This window comes from Eurypyga helias, unplaced genomic scaffold (assembly GCF_000690775.1).
Source record: "Eurypyga helias isolate BGI_N326 unplaced genomic scaffold, ASM69077v1 scaffold7366, whole genome shotgun sequence".
Lineage (NCBI taxonomy): Eukaryota > Metazoa > Chordata > Aves > Eurypygiformes > Eurypygidae > Eurypyga > Eurypyga helias.
The window spans coordinates 9801-23449 of NW_010257168.1; the positions used below are offsets into that span (position 1 = coordinate 9801).

A 13649-nucleotide genomic window follows, 5' to 3' on the forward strand; every position below is an offset into this window, starting at 1 on the left:
AAAGTCACTGCAGAGCTATGAAAAGCAGGAAGGCTCAAAGAACAAAACAAAATACTTTCACCTGAACCGTGTAGGTGTATAAAAGCAGAGCTATTACAAAAACAAGACTCCATGAAATTGCACCTTCACTCGGTTAGACATATCTCTGAAGAGAAGGGGCAAAAATCAGCCTGAACATGAATACTCTTTGCCCAGCAAGGCAAGCTACTGCAGAGCTATGAAAAGCAGGAAGGCTCAAAGAACAAAACAAAATACTTTCACCTGAACCGTGTAGGTGTATAAAAGCAGAGCTATTACAAAAACAAGACTCCATGAAATTGCACCTTCACTCGGTTAGACATATCTCTGAAGAGAAGGGGCAAAAATCAGCCTGAACATGAATACTCTTTGCCCAGCAAGGCAAGCTGAAGCAGTGAAAGGTGCCTCCCACTCACTGCACAGTAACAGTGTGAGAGATGGGCCACACTGCAGAACACTTTGCGTGAATAAAATAAACATAAAAAATACAATTAATGCAACCATTTCAGTTTGAATTCTGTTGGGGCGGTTGCTAAATTTCTTTCCAGCTACCACAGTAGTATTTAGGGCACCCATAGCATGACAACCACACAGTATCAGCAGAGAACCAACACAAGGGCAAGAGTAGTTGATTTTCTGAGACTTCCCTCAAATTCTCTCCAGAGTCAATTACAGCTTCATGTGCTGGTTTTAGTTGGGATAGTTAGTTTCCCTCACAGTAGCTAGCATGAGGCTGTGTTTTGGTTGTTCTGAGAAGAATATTCATAACATACTAACATTTTTAATTGTTGACAAGGAATGTTAATACCAAGTCAAGGACTTTTTCAGTTTCTGATATTCCACCTGTGTTCCCAGTTGCTTCTCTACAAGAAGCTGGGAGGAGACACAGCTAGGACAGCTGGCCCCCACTAACCAGAGGGGTATTTCATGACATCAAATGTCATGCTCAGTACAGAAGTTGGGAGAGGGCAGGGGTCCCTATCTCAGCCTTGGTGTAGCTCTCAGGCTTTGGCTCCTTGGAGACTGGCTGAGCATCTGTTGACAGTTAGTGAACAGTTATATCATTTGTTTTCTTTTCTATTATATATTATGAGCAGTAATATTAGTTAGCATTAGTATCATTATTTTTATTTCATTTTCAGTTTAACATGTTCTTAACCCACAAGTTTCCTTGTCTTTTCCTGCTGTTCTCTACATCCCACTGAGGGACAGGGGAAGTCAGCAAGTGGCTGTGTGGTACTTTGTTTCTGGCTGAGGTTCAGCCACATCAGATTCCACTTGCCCTACTGCAAAGGGCTGTTACATTATGAGGAATAAGGAGTAGAGACAGCACATCTAGTTTGATGTGCTACTTTGATCTGTAGAAAGAAGTCAGCAAGAATTGGAAGTGCACTCTCAGGATAACAAAACCTGTAGGTTCCCCTCTTCATCTGTAAAGCTGATGCCTCTTTCACTGCTTGTTAGCTTCAAAAGATGTATTTCTTAGCTCAAAGATGCAGTTACTGCTCTAAAAAAAAACAAACTGAGCACTCAACTTTTACTTTGACTACAGGAAATACTAGCAGGGATGCCAATATACTCACAGTAAACGTTACAGACCAAGACAACTGCAGTTGCATGAAGCCTGCCTTGTCTCAAGGTATTGCACAGAGAATGCACACTGCCCTTTTAATTCTTGTTCACTTCAGATGCTGTATTTTTTTTTTTAATGCTTGAAGAGCACTGAACTCCACAAGCCTGCAAGATTGGGGAAGCCATGACCATTTTTTATATAAAAATATATATACAATTCTCTCTGCCTGTGCCAGACAACTTGCATGTTATTGCTTGCAGCCTTCTCCCCCTGGCATTTTCTATTTAGTCATCTATAATCATAGAACGGTTTGGGTTGGAAGGGACCTTAAAGACCATCTAGTTCCACCCCCCCTTCCGTGGGCAGGGACACCTTCCACTAGACCAGGTTGCTCAACGCCTCGTCCAGCCTGGCCTTGGACACTTCCAGGCATGGGGCATCCACAGCTTCTCTGGGCAACCTGTTCCAGTGCCTTACCACCCTCTCCAGGAAGAACTTCTTCCTGATATCTAATCTAAATCTCCCCGCTTTCAATTTAAACCCGTTACCCCTTGTCCTGTCACTACAGTCCCTTGTAAAAAGTCCCCTCCCAGCCTCCTTGTAGGCCCCTTCAGGTACTGGAAGGCTGCTATTAGGTCTCCCTGGAGCCTTCTCTTCTCCAAGCTGAAGAAGCCCAATTCTCTCAGCCTTTCATCATAGGAGAGGTGCTCCAGCCCTCTGAGCATCATCTAATCTTAAATGATACACAACTAAGACTTTCTAGTACCATCATTTTAATGAAGCACTGATACCCAGAGCTTCAGAAAAATCACTCAAGCTACCATAAGCAAGACTCCATTTGGATGTCACAACTGTTTTGCACAAGGTCATCTGTTGGAGGTTTTGTTGGTGTGTGGGTTTTTTTTTTTTGAAAGCCTGAAAGCTAAAATTCTCCTTTAGTGGAGCAGAATGCATATTCCACGGGCATTTAACATACTCAGCATGCATTCTCAAATTACAGGAAAAGTGTAGGCAGCTTTATTATTGGAAGCAACAGACTAGTTCTCATTTAGAGAAACTCTGAAGCAACACAATGGAGAAAGGATATGTTTGGGACTAAGTGTTCAACCGCTTTAAGGTTAAAGAGCCCTTGGTATATTCACATTTCACATCAGGAGACAGTACAGGACTCACACCTAAATAGGACTGTATCACTTCCTGTTGCCATCTTTCAGTGACGCCATGCATCAGCTTGTGAGCTAGAACTCCCATATCTTCCTATGCTTCTTCTACCACGAGGCCAACTGGCAGGATTTGGCAGTAGAACCAAGCCACAAATGAGCAACCAATGATTTCAGTGATCCCCTCCCCACCATGCTTATGTTATGTTCCCTTCTTCTCAAAGTTGCAACCACACAGCTATCAGCAGATGCAAATTTCATTGGAAAAGCTGGAGCAGGGAAGGGACATATTAACTGGCCTCCCATAACTATATAATTCGGGTATCTCACAACACAGTGCTATAAAAGCACTCACTATAAAATAAGCATTACCAGCATGGTTTCCTTTTAATTCTACTTTGAGCTAATTACTACCTATTCAGAGGGACAAAGGAAAAAATATTTTTTACAAGTATTCTGTATTTATTAGTGTCCACACTTTTCATAGTGACTGACACCTCTTCTTGCAACTGGCCATTTAAGTAACTCCTGAAGTTTTAAGGGTGATAATGTTAGGATGCAGGATAAGCAATTTTCATGGGTTTATTCATTAAAGCTGCATGATAATTTGCCACCAGCAGGCATAAGAGAAAGAATTAAGCGTACATCAGTTCTGTCAGCATGTAGAAAACCATAACTTAGACTGTTTAGACAAAACTTGATAGCTGCCTTTATGCAAGGCACTGTGGTAATTGGCTTTCACTCCAGCAAGAAACACTGCTGACTGGAGAAGCCAGTATCATCTCCCATTTTGGCACACCATTGTCAGCCAGGACTCCACCCAGTTTCCACTGGGTTTCTACTGGTTATTCATAGTAAAGGTGTAAACTAATCAACTGCAAAACACTAGCCAAAACCTTCTTGTTAACAGCAAATTACAAAGTACATCAAAGAAGCTCTAGACCATTCCATTCAGAGTGTTGTTTTCTTCGGTTATTACCTTGATTCCGAACAGGGCTGACATAATTGACACCATTCACATTTCTCCAGTCCCAGGATTCTGGCAAAGCTGAAGCTTTTTTCAGTAACTCAGGTGTCAGAGGTGCAGGCTTTGGTCTAAAAAGGAGAAAATTCTTGAGTTAACATATCACATTCTAGGCAAGGAAACAATCACCTAACATTCAGCTGTCATCTTCTGGTTTCTACTAGTTGCAGTTACTTGAGGCTACGCAATGTGAAATAGTCTCAATCTAAAATGAGTAGGTGTTAATCTCAAGAGATGAGTTTCAGCAGACCTACTCAGATTGCTCCCTGAGGGAACTATATTGCAACAAGCTGGTGAGGTCAAATAATCCTGAACCAGTCTGAAAAGCTGAAATAACTCTCAGTGACTGCACACAGCTCTGCAACAGCTATTTTACATCTGCCATCACAAGGTATGTACAGTAACAGACCATAGAAGGCACCTCACCTTGGCAGCATGCACTGACTGCAACTACAGACACTGCTTACATCAACACTTCAGTATCTGCAGTCCCACTTGCCCTGGAGACTTCCCTGGAGCAAGTTTTTACTGTGACCATTGAAAAAAAAAAAAATGAATGTTACTTGTCCTCATCTACCACTTGCAGCCAAGTTATGTCAACAAGCCAAGTGCTTCCTGAATTCAGCTTTCACATAACCTGATGTTACGTGTCCCATAAGTCATGCCATGAAGTGCCATTCACAACCACCAGACACTGGAGTCTGTTCTGAAAGCATGACAGGGCCAAGAAAATACCGTCATGGCACTGCATGGTGCAGCAGAGCTTCCCAAGAGGTTACTTTAAGTAGGTGTTTTAAGACCACCTACAAGGTGACTTCTGTCTATAGGATGAAACCATCATCATCTGCATGATGGTCCCATGCAAATCAGAAGTCTTATCGCATGGTAGGACCTTCTACAAACACAGAATTACTACAGTTTGCAAAAGTAAGTAGCATTCCTACCCACAGCAGTATCAGAGTGGAAAAAGCAAAAACAAAGAAGGTAGAATAGCTGTGAAGAAGGGAATCTCGAGATAAAGAACTTCAGTTTGCAAATTAATGTAGAGGACTGTATGTCCATCCCCACTGTCACTCTGCCACGGGATATGCAAGACCATGACAGCACTCTCAGGGCTACTTCATTCTTCCTCACCGAGACACTCTACTCCTGTTAGAGGACTCTGATTGCAGGCACGGCAAATTAATCAGGGTAACCAGGGAATTCCCTCAGAAAGTCTTGAGTATTCACGTTTAATAGCAGAATGCAGATCACTGCTTTTTAATTGCAACTATGAACTAGCAGAGCCAGGAAAACGGTCAAGCAGAAACTCCTTACTATGGCGAGCAGCTGATGGGTAGACAGTATAGCAAGATGACCACTGAGACTGTCCCCACTTCTTCCATGCACATGAATTCAGCAGTGAGTTACTGGGCCAGATTAAAGGGTAAATAACTATCTCAATTGCTTGAGACAACAGATGCTCAGAATAATCATTCAAATGAAGAAATACGTTGGCACTCCATGCAAATGAGCTAGTAGGCCTTGAAACTTGATTAAACACTGAATGACCAGCCAAAACACAGCTAGGAAGAGCCAGGACAAATACAAGCAAATTCTTCCCAGCAGTAAGGTTTATGGGAAACCAAAAGGCCACAATACCTTGGAGCTCTGGAAAGCAGACCCCCAGCTCTTCTAGTTAGTTCTTCCAGAACAAAGTGCTCATACTCCTTGTATCTTGTCGCTCTCCAGGATTTCTGGTGAGCGTTGATAGCATTTACGAAGTCAAGGTTGTGCACGTAACGTCTGCTTGAAAGACTGCAAACAAAAGCAATCCAATAAAACAGTAAGAGAAGGGCTAGGATTGAAGAGTAAGGGTGTTGTCTAAACTGAACATGGAAAAGACTAACTCTGGAAGTGCCTTCCAGTAGGTACTGATAAAGAAACATGCAATTATTGGATCAAGGCAAGGTTTCTGAAATCTGAGAGACTAACTAGAAGAATACAATCACGTTCTTTAGACATGCCGGTTTTGTAATTGGGCTTCACCAGATGGAAGGAGAAACTGTGTGATGTGATGGGCACACCCTCCTCTGGTTCTGTGCATTCAGGTTTACTCCCAACATTATCACTGGCATTAACTTTGCCCTCAGTAACAAAATTGGTCCATGTAGTTTTAGCTGAAACCTGAAGGACAGTTACCAAATACTTTAGCCTAGTAAAAGCTCACTTATCTGTTGCTTACCTTCCCCTGGGCTTCTGAAGAGGTAGCTCGTTTACATGAACATCTGAGGGAGAAGAAGAAATCTTCTGTCCACTGAAACAAGCCCAATTGTGGCCAAGTACATCATGTACCCATCCTGGTAGAGTCTCATTACAGTAGCTGGTTACATTCAGGCCTTCCTTTTTGTACTGTAAATGCAAAGAGGTTATGCTTGTGTTGAGTAAATGCATTTGTTAGCATAGCAGTAGTCCCCCACACCCCGCCAGCTGCTTCATGCCTGTGTTTCAAGAGGAAGCAGCCCAAGGTATATTCCAGATCAATCAGCATCATGCCTGATTTCAAAACAAAGAAGCATCAAGAAGAGGCTAAGCAGATGAAAAACTGATCTTTATCAAATTGCTGGATGAAGACAAACAGGTTCTGACGTGCACTTCTAGCAACAAAGCATACCTTAATATCAGTATTAACTAACAGGTGTAATTGTTTGGGTTCAATAGTTACTTTCTAGGCAAACATGTATAAGACCTAGCAGTTATCCTTCTCTTCAAGGCACTGTGGTTTCTTGCACCAAATATGTGACTAGTCAAACTAAGCCTGGACTGCTGAAGAAGTTTGAGAAACTATGATTCACAGCAGCATGAAAAGTAAACACAGGGAGGATGGCAAGTTTCCCACCAAGTAACCTCTCAGGGAGAATTATGCTATAGCATTTCTGTTTTAGAAGTCAGAACCAAAGCTGAGGTTTCCTGCAACCGCTTTAAGTTTGAGCTGTGATGGAAGAGCATCGAGAAACAATTTCACCTAAACTGTAAAATGAGACAGTAAGAAATGATGATTCATTGAGAGCAACTCATTTGAAATCGGTGGAGAGTCCCAAGTCCTAGTACTTCCTGACTCGGGCACACAAGCCTTCATTTTACAACTGGAGTGCTAAATTCAGTGAAATGCATCTTCATACAACAGTTAGCACTAACACCCCACCCAGCTGCCTACATTTCCTGGATTAGCAATTGTTTGACAACAGAATGTCCTGGGGTGAGGGAGAGATCTCCTAACATTACAGTCTGTTAAACTACACAGGAGCCTGAAACCCCCAGGCAACAAAAGTTTTAAGTTGACTCTTCTGATCACACAAATCACTTGAACAGAATCCAAGTTTCCTAGTCCAAGAATACTTCATTAAAACCCATCCCATTTGAGTTAGACACATATAGTGGTACAGGGATTTAGTAGCTATGTTTCAACAAAATGCTTGCTCAGCCTCTTCACTGAAGAGGGTGGTGGCTTACAGTTACAGAGTGGCTCAAGATGGAAACTAAAGTAAATAAAGAGACTGGGAGGTTTGTGACTAAGCCAAGGCTCTGTGGGGAACCTGAAGGAGAAAACAGTGAAATAACTAAGTCTATCAGAGGGATAAAATTAAAGGTTAATCCTCTGATTATTTTAACAACAATGGAAGTTTGCTTTGTCCCCAGTTTGGGAGGGTTGCAGAGGCATCACATCTACACCCTTGCTTTTCTAGCAAGGAAAGCAGGTTCGTTAACTGGAGCGGGATGGGGGCACTAGAACACTGAGCTGTTAACTTGTTCTATTCACCTGATCTTCACGTGCAAGATTGTGCAATATGGGAAATAACTCCACTTGGCCAAATACCAAGGGCAAGGTTCAGAGATGACTTCTGAGAAACACCTTCACGGCCGCATGGAAAAAACGTAACAAGCTATCTGCTAACAAGCAAATTAAAACAATAACTTGCTTGTTTTTTTCCTTCTAGAAATTCTTCTCCTTTTTCTGGGGATTAAATTTACTGCTTCTCTTCCCATCCCCTACCCCCAAGATGTAGATAGACAACTCAAATAGTAATTCACACCATTTGTTCAAATTATCCTTTGGGAAAGTGAATTCAGCAAGATTCTTATGCTGTTCTTTTCAGTTCAAAGAAATCAGTAAAACTAGGAAAGAGGTGAGGGAACAGTCAGTGACAATGCTTCAAGATATACAAGAGACAAAAGCTAATTTCAGTCTAGGTGTAGAGTCCAAAGATAAGCAATTCAAGTCCTCTATAGCTACTTTTTTGTAAACTGGCAGACTAAGCTACTACTGAACTGGCTTTAAAGAAGGGACACAGAGACTTTGAGACCATAGCCCATCAATGATATCAGGATAAAGGGAATCTGAACTCCAAGAGATATTTTCAGCTAGGAAGTTAAAACATACCCATAAGGTCCCAATTTTCTTTTTCTCCCTGACTTTTAATCGGGAGCCACTGATGTAGAAAAGTGGTGGAAAAACCAGGAATTCATTCACCACTTCCCATTGGCAGGCAGGTCTTCAGCCATCTCCAGGAAAGCAGGGCTCCATCACACCTAATGGTTACTTGTGAAGACAAATGCCACCACCCCCAAAGTCTTCCCCTTCCTTCTTCCCCCAGCTTTGTATGCTGAGCATGATGTCATATGATATGGAATATCCCTTTGGTCAGTTGGGGTCAGTTGTGTCCCCTCCCAACTTCTTGTGCACCCCCAGACTATTGACTGGTGGGGTGAGGAGCAGAAAAGGCCCTGACTCTGTGTAAGCACTGCTCAGCAATAACAAAGACATCCCTGTGTTATCAACACTGTTTCCAGCACAAATGCAGAACACAGCCACATACCAGCTATTAGGAAGAAAATTAACTCTATGACAGCCAAAACCAGCACAGACAAAGTCATTGGTTCCACGACAATGACACCCACCATTTAATACCAGAAGGTACAACACAAATCAGTATTTTGTTGCTAAAACCACATGCAACATTTCTTATTGCTACCAGAGAAGGGCTCTAACAGGTTAGATCTAGCAAATCTGACTGTACCAGTTTTGGAGGACCTACTATGAGTATGCCTGCCTGAACTAGGTTTGCATGGCAGGGTTTGGTAGTAGGGGAGAGGCCACAGGGGTGGCTCTTGCGAGAGACTGCTAGAAACTCCTGACTCCAAGTCAGATCCACCTCTGGCCACAACCAAGCCAACTAGCACTCCTAGTGCTTGTTTTCTCCTCTTAAAAGACTGTTAAATAACTAAGAAGGCAGAGTGTGAGGATCCTCCCCTGAGGAGGAAGGAGCAGCAGAGAGTGTGTGACGGGCTAACCACAACCCCCATTCCCTGTCCCCCTGCACTGGTTGGGGGAGGAGGCAGAGAAAATCAGGAGCAAAGCTAAACCTGCTAAGAAGGGAGGAGCCAGGGGAAGGGTTTTGGGTGGGGTTTTTTATTATTTTAAGGATCTAGTTTTATTTCCTGTAATCCTCCTCTGACTTGATTGGCAACTAATTAATTTTTTTTCCCCCCCCAAGTCGAGTCTGTTTTGCCCATGACCATAACTGGTGAGTAGTGATCCCTCCCTGTCCTTGTCTCAATTGACAAGCCTGTCCTTATATTTTTCTCCTCCCACCAGGAGTGAGCAAGCAGCTGTGTGGTGCTTAGCTGCAGGCTGAGCCTAAACCACAATGCTGCCCAACCAACAGTCATACAGGGGTGTGGTACCATTGCATGAACAGCCGCTCACTCAGGTGGATGCAAATTACACCACCAGACCCAACTGAAGCTGCCAGCACAGTACCCAGCCCATCTGCAGAACCCATCCCAGAACTGCATCCTTCATGAAGCCAATGGTCACACAGCTCTGACCACCAGGAACTGCTGGACAACTGCTGCATGCATTTCCTCTGCAAACTTAAGAAGATAGTTTTCATTTTGAAGTTAAAAGGCCACTGCAGCCATGCCACGTGAGAACTTCTCCAGCCAATGCTAGTTTAAGTAAACTCCATCCAGTGATCTGACTAATCTGGAACAACTCCTGTAGAAAGGCACCCAAACTACACCAACAGTTCAAATTCTAAGGTTTGAAAACATGAAATTTTGATTTTGTACCAAATGCATGTTTTTCTCAAGTCTGACAACTCACGTGACTTTGCCTAATACCAGAATTTGGCCAAGGAGCTCCAACATCAACCTTAAAAGGCTTCATATACCTGAATTTCACAGCTTGCCACTACATACCTGAATGTAGGTAAGCTTTTTGGTACAGCATACCTTTTTAGGACCTGTGTTGGTCACAGTGACATAATCTAATTGCACATTCAATTCTAGTCCTGGCAAAAAGTCTAATTGTTTAAAGCATTCTTGCTTTCCTCTTCAGGAGATCAAAAAATTTAAAGAAGGAGAGCATTTTAACAGGGATTCAGCAGTGCTACACACACAGGCTGCCATCCCAACCTCTTTTACACCTATTATTTTCAGTTTAAGTTCAGGCAATAAGCAAACTCAAGTTCCAGGAGGCAGGACTACCCTATACATTAAGAATGTGCTTCCCATGTTAAAATGCACAGGCACACTTGTAAATTTGATGACAAATGAGTGGTAAGTCTTTCCACCAGGCTTATTTAGAACAGGACTGCAGACTCACAGATGCCCTACTGTGCAAAACTACAGAAGATATCAAAAAAAGCAACTGCATCTTGCTACCCAATATAAAATGCAAGCAAAAAAAAAAAATCAACTACACATACGTTTTCTTTCTCCTAGAAAATTCAGGAATTTATGCTTTCAAACTTATGCTTTAGAAAAGCAGCAATTGCCCACAGCCAGTTAAGTAAACCCAACTCAGACAGGTTAGAAATTAATTCTCAATTGATTTGCAGGATAATTAAATAGCATTAGCAACTCCCAACACTTCTATTTTAGCAACATGAAATAAAATGCATTCAGAATTATTTTTTTTTAACATTCTGAAATTTAAACATTAACTATTCTCACTTGTTTAGGCTGCTTATTTCAGAATGGAAGTCCTGGGTATTAACCAAATTTGGGGACACTGGGGAAGAGAGGGAAAGATGTGACAAAGATGTTACCATGTCAGTCTGGAAAAGATTAGTAACTTCAGTAGTGGAATATTCTATAAATTATTTCTATCTTTTCGCTGAAATAGTGCTAATGTTTTATTATTTAAAAAAATGCCAGGCTTCTGGTTTTTGCTAGAGGATATCAGAAGCCAGAAGTAATAGCACTTAGCTTAAGGTAAAAACAGTGAGAATCTTCTGAGACCATCTCCCTCCAAAATGGTAGTCTCAACATTATATACTACAAAGATATCAAATAACTGAAACAAGTAAGCCTTTCCTTTCAGTCTCATTCTTCTTTTTATGTTATGCTGTTCCTATTTCTTCTGCTATCCCTTGAAGGGGAAAAAAAAAAAAAGGAAACCTTTAAAGACTTATATCTTGCATAGCCCTACAGAACCCTGGTATCATCCAGCACAAGCACTTGCTCAGGCTTCTACCAAGAGTCAGCACAGTAACTTCACATCCAAGTTCAGTACAGGGACATTTCAGCAGCACACATTAAGTAAGAAACAAGAACATTCCCATAAAACAAACTGATTTTGTGCTGCAAACACCAGGCAAAGTAGCTACTACCTGAGAAGCAGAATGCAAGAATCTGGTAGGATACTGCATTTAACTCGACAAGCCTTGAGGGAATAGCCTATGTACGACAACTGTTAGAAGATAAACTCTATTGGAGCACCTTTACTTAAGCTATTAAAGCAAACTTAGGAAAAAAAAAACATGGATAAGCTCACCCAACCCACTTCTTCAGTACAGAAAGTCATTTCCTCACAGTACCCAAGTGAAAGAACAAATAACTTGTAGGGCAGTGGGGCCCTACAAAAATATTAGTAAGTGTCTGTTTAGTAAGCCACAAGAACAAAAGGCTATTAAAAACTCACCGAAACATGCAAAAGGGCTGTGTCTATATCCACACTGTACAGTATCTCTGATAAAGCCCACATTTAGAGTTGCCTACAGCATTCTTGTTAGTAATTAATAACTTCATTCTTCACCATTAAGCAAAAATACATTGCAAGTTGTTAGAACCAGTTGCACTTCTATGCTGGAAACACATGAAGTACTGCATTGGCTTCAAGACTGCTGTTCATTTTACCTAACAACTCCATCCTCCGCTCAATGGCAGGATATGAGGGAAGTGTTAAAGCATCACAGTAGTTAAATCAGGATGCTTTATCTGCCCTGTCACCATGCTGGGGTTTTAGCCACATAATTTAACTTTAGTGCAACATAAACAGAAATTTATGAGTGGCCTTTAAGCAACGAATACACTCCTGACAAGCCCAAACCCATAGCCATGGAAGATGTGCAAGGCTTTCTGTGTCACAGCTCCTCCACCACCACAAACTGCTCCATGAACCAAAAGTTATTCCAGAAGAGAGCTCACACTGGAACATTATTTTGGAGGGAAACTAAGTAATAAAGACAATAGCAAATTACTTTATATTAAACATATTAGCTCTGTACCTTCTTGCTGTAAAGCAAGAGACTACCAGCAAAGATAATTCTTTCTTTTCATGAATTCCAAGAGAGCATTGCCTAATGAATTCCCACATTTTCAACAGCAATCAAGGGCGAGCAATATTTTAAGAGACTGCTTTTATGCCTTCCTCTTGCTGCACTGCCAGAGAGAAAGGCCCCAGTCAATCAGCATTCTAGCTTACCCTATTTCAGTCCAAGGGCTCCTAAGATTAGGAACAACACTAAGCAAATGAAGTCTGCTATGTTTACGTTACTTTCAGGTGCAAATGGTAGGAGTATTTTAAACAACAAGCAATCATTCTTCAAAAAACTCTGAAGCATGCATTGAGCAGGACATATTTCTTGTCCCCTAGAAGCTTTACAGAAGGTGACGACTGAATAGGTCCTAGAGAGTGCTAACTGCATCTGACAGAAGAAACCAAATTTTTAGTTTATATCAGGACTAAATGAACTCTCAACATCAGAAGGATATAGACTGGTTGGAGAGAGGCCAGAGGAGGCCATGAAGATGATCAGAGGGCTGGAGCAGCTCTCCTGCTATGAAAGGCTGAGAGAATTGGGCTTGTTCAGCCTGGAGAAGAAGAGGCTCTGGGGAGACCTTATTGCAGTCTTCCAGTACCTGAAGGAGCCTAGAAGGAAGCTGGAGTGGACTTTTTACAAGGGCCTGTAGTGACAGGACAAGGGGTAACAGGTTTAAATTGAAAGTGGGGAGGTTTAGATTAGATATCAGGAAGAATTTCTTCCCGGAGAGGGGAGTGAAGCACTGGAACAGGTTGCCCAGAGCAGCTGTGGATGCCCCATCCCTGGAAGTGTTCAAGGCCAGGCTGGACGAGGCTCTGAGCAACCTGGTCTAGTGGCAAGGTGTACCTGCTCATGGCAGGGGGGTTGGAACTAGATGATCTTTAAGGTCCCTTCCAACCCAAACTATTTTACGATTCTATAAATATTTTGTTATTTCTACTTCAGATGTAATGAACCATTTACTGGATTAAAAGTAACAAGACATGCATATTTACATATGTCACAAGGTCAAGCAGTTCGGAAGGAACCACTTCTTCCCCCTTAAGTGCTCTCTTACAATTGTGAAATAAGCTTTGCAGACAGAAAGTATTGCAAGTTGTTGCCTAACAAAAGTCAACTACTTGTCTGCAGCAAAAATGGATTTACTAAGTGCTGTGATATTTCCTCGTGCTTTTCAGCCATTACACTTGCATCTTGGTAATCTGCTGTTTCCTTTTTACAGCAGCAAAATTATAGAGATGGCAACTGAATTGGGCTCTAATCCTCTCTATAATATTTTAGGGAAA

At 41.9% G+C, this 13649-nt stretch overlaps 1 protein-coding gene across 1 annotated transcript in view; it reads right to left on the reverse strand.

Annotated features, from left to right (window-relative positions):
- Positions 1 to 13649, reverse strand: part of CTSC (cathepsin C) — a gene marked incomplete at its 5' end in the record, with an annotated part of 18918 nt that overhangs the window by 2364 nt on the left and 2905 nt on the right. Inside the window, 3 exons of the mRNA XM_010153907.1 lie at positions 3731 to 3846; positions 5417 to 5572; positions 6000 to 6166. Coding sequence (XP_010152209.1) covers positions 3731 to 3846; positions 5417 to 5572; positions 6000 to 6166 — 439 coding nt within the window. The remainder of the gene's footprint in view (positions 1 to 3730; positions 3847 to 5416; positions 5573 to 5999; positions 6167 to 13649) is intronic.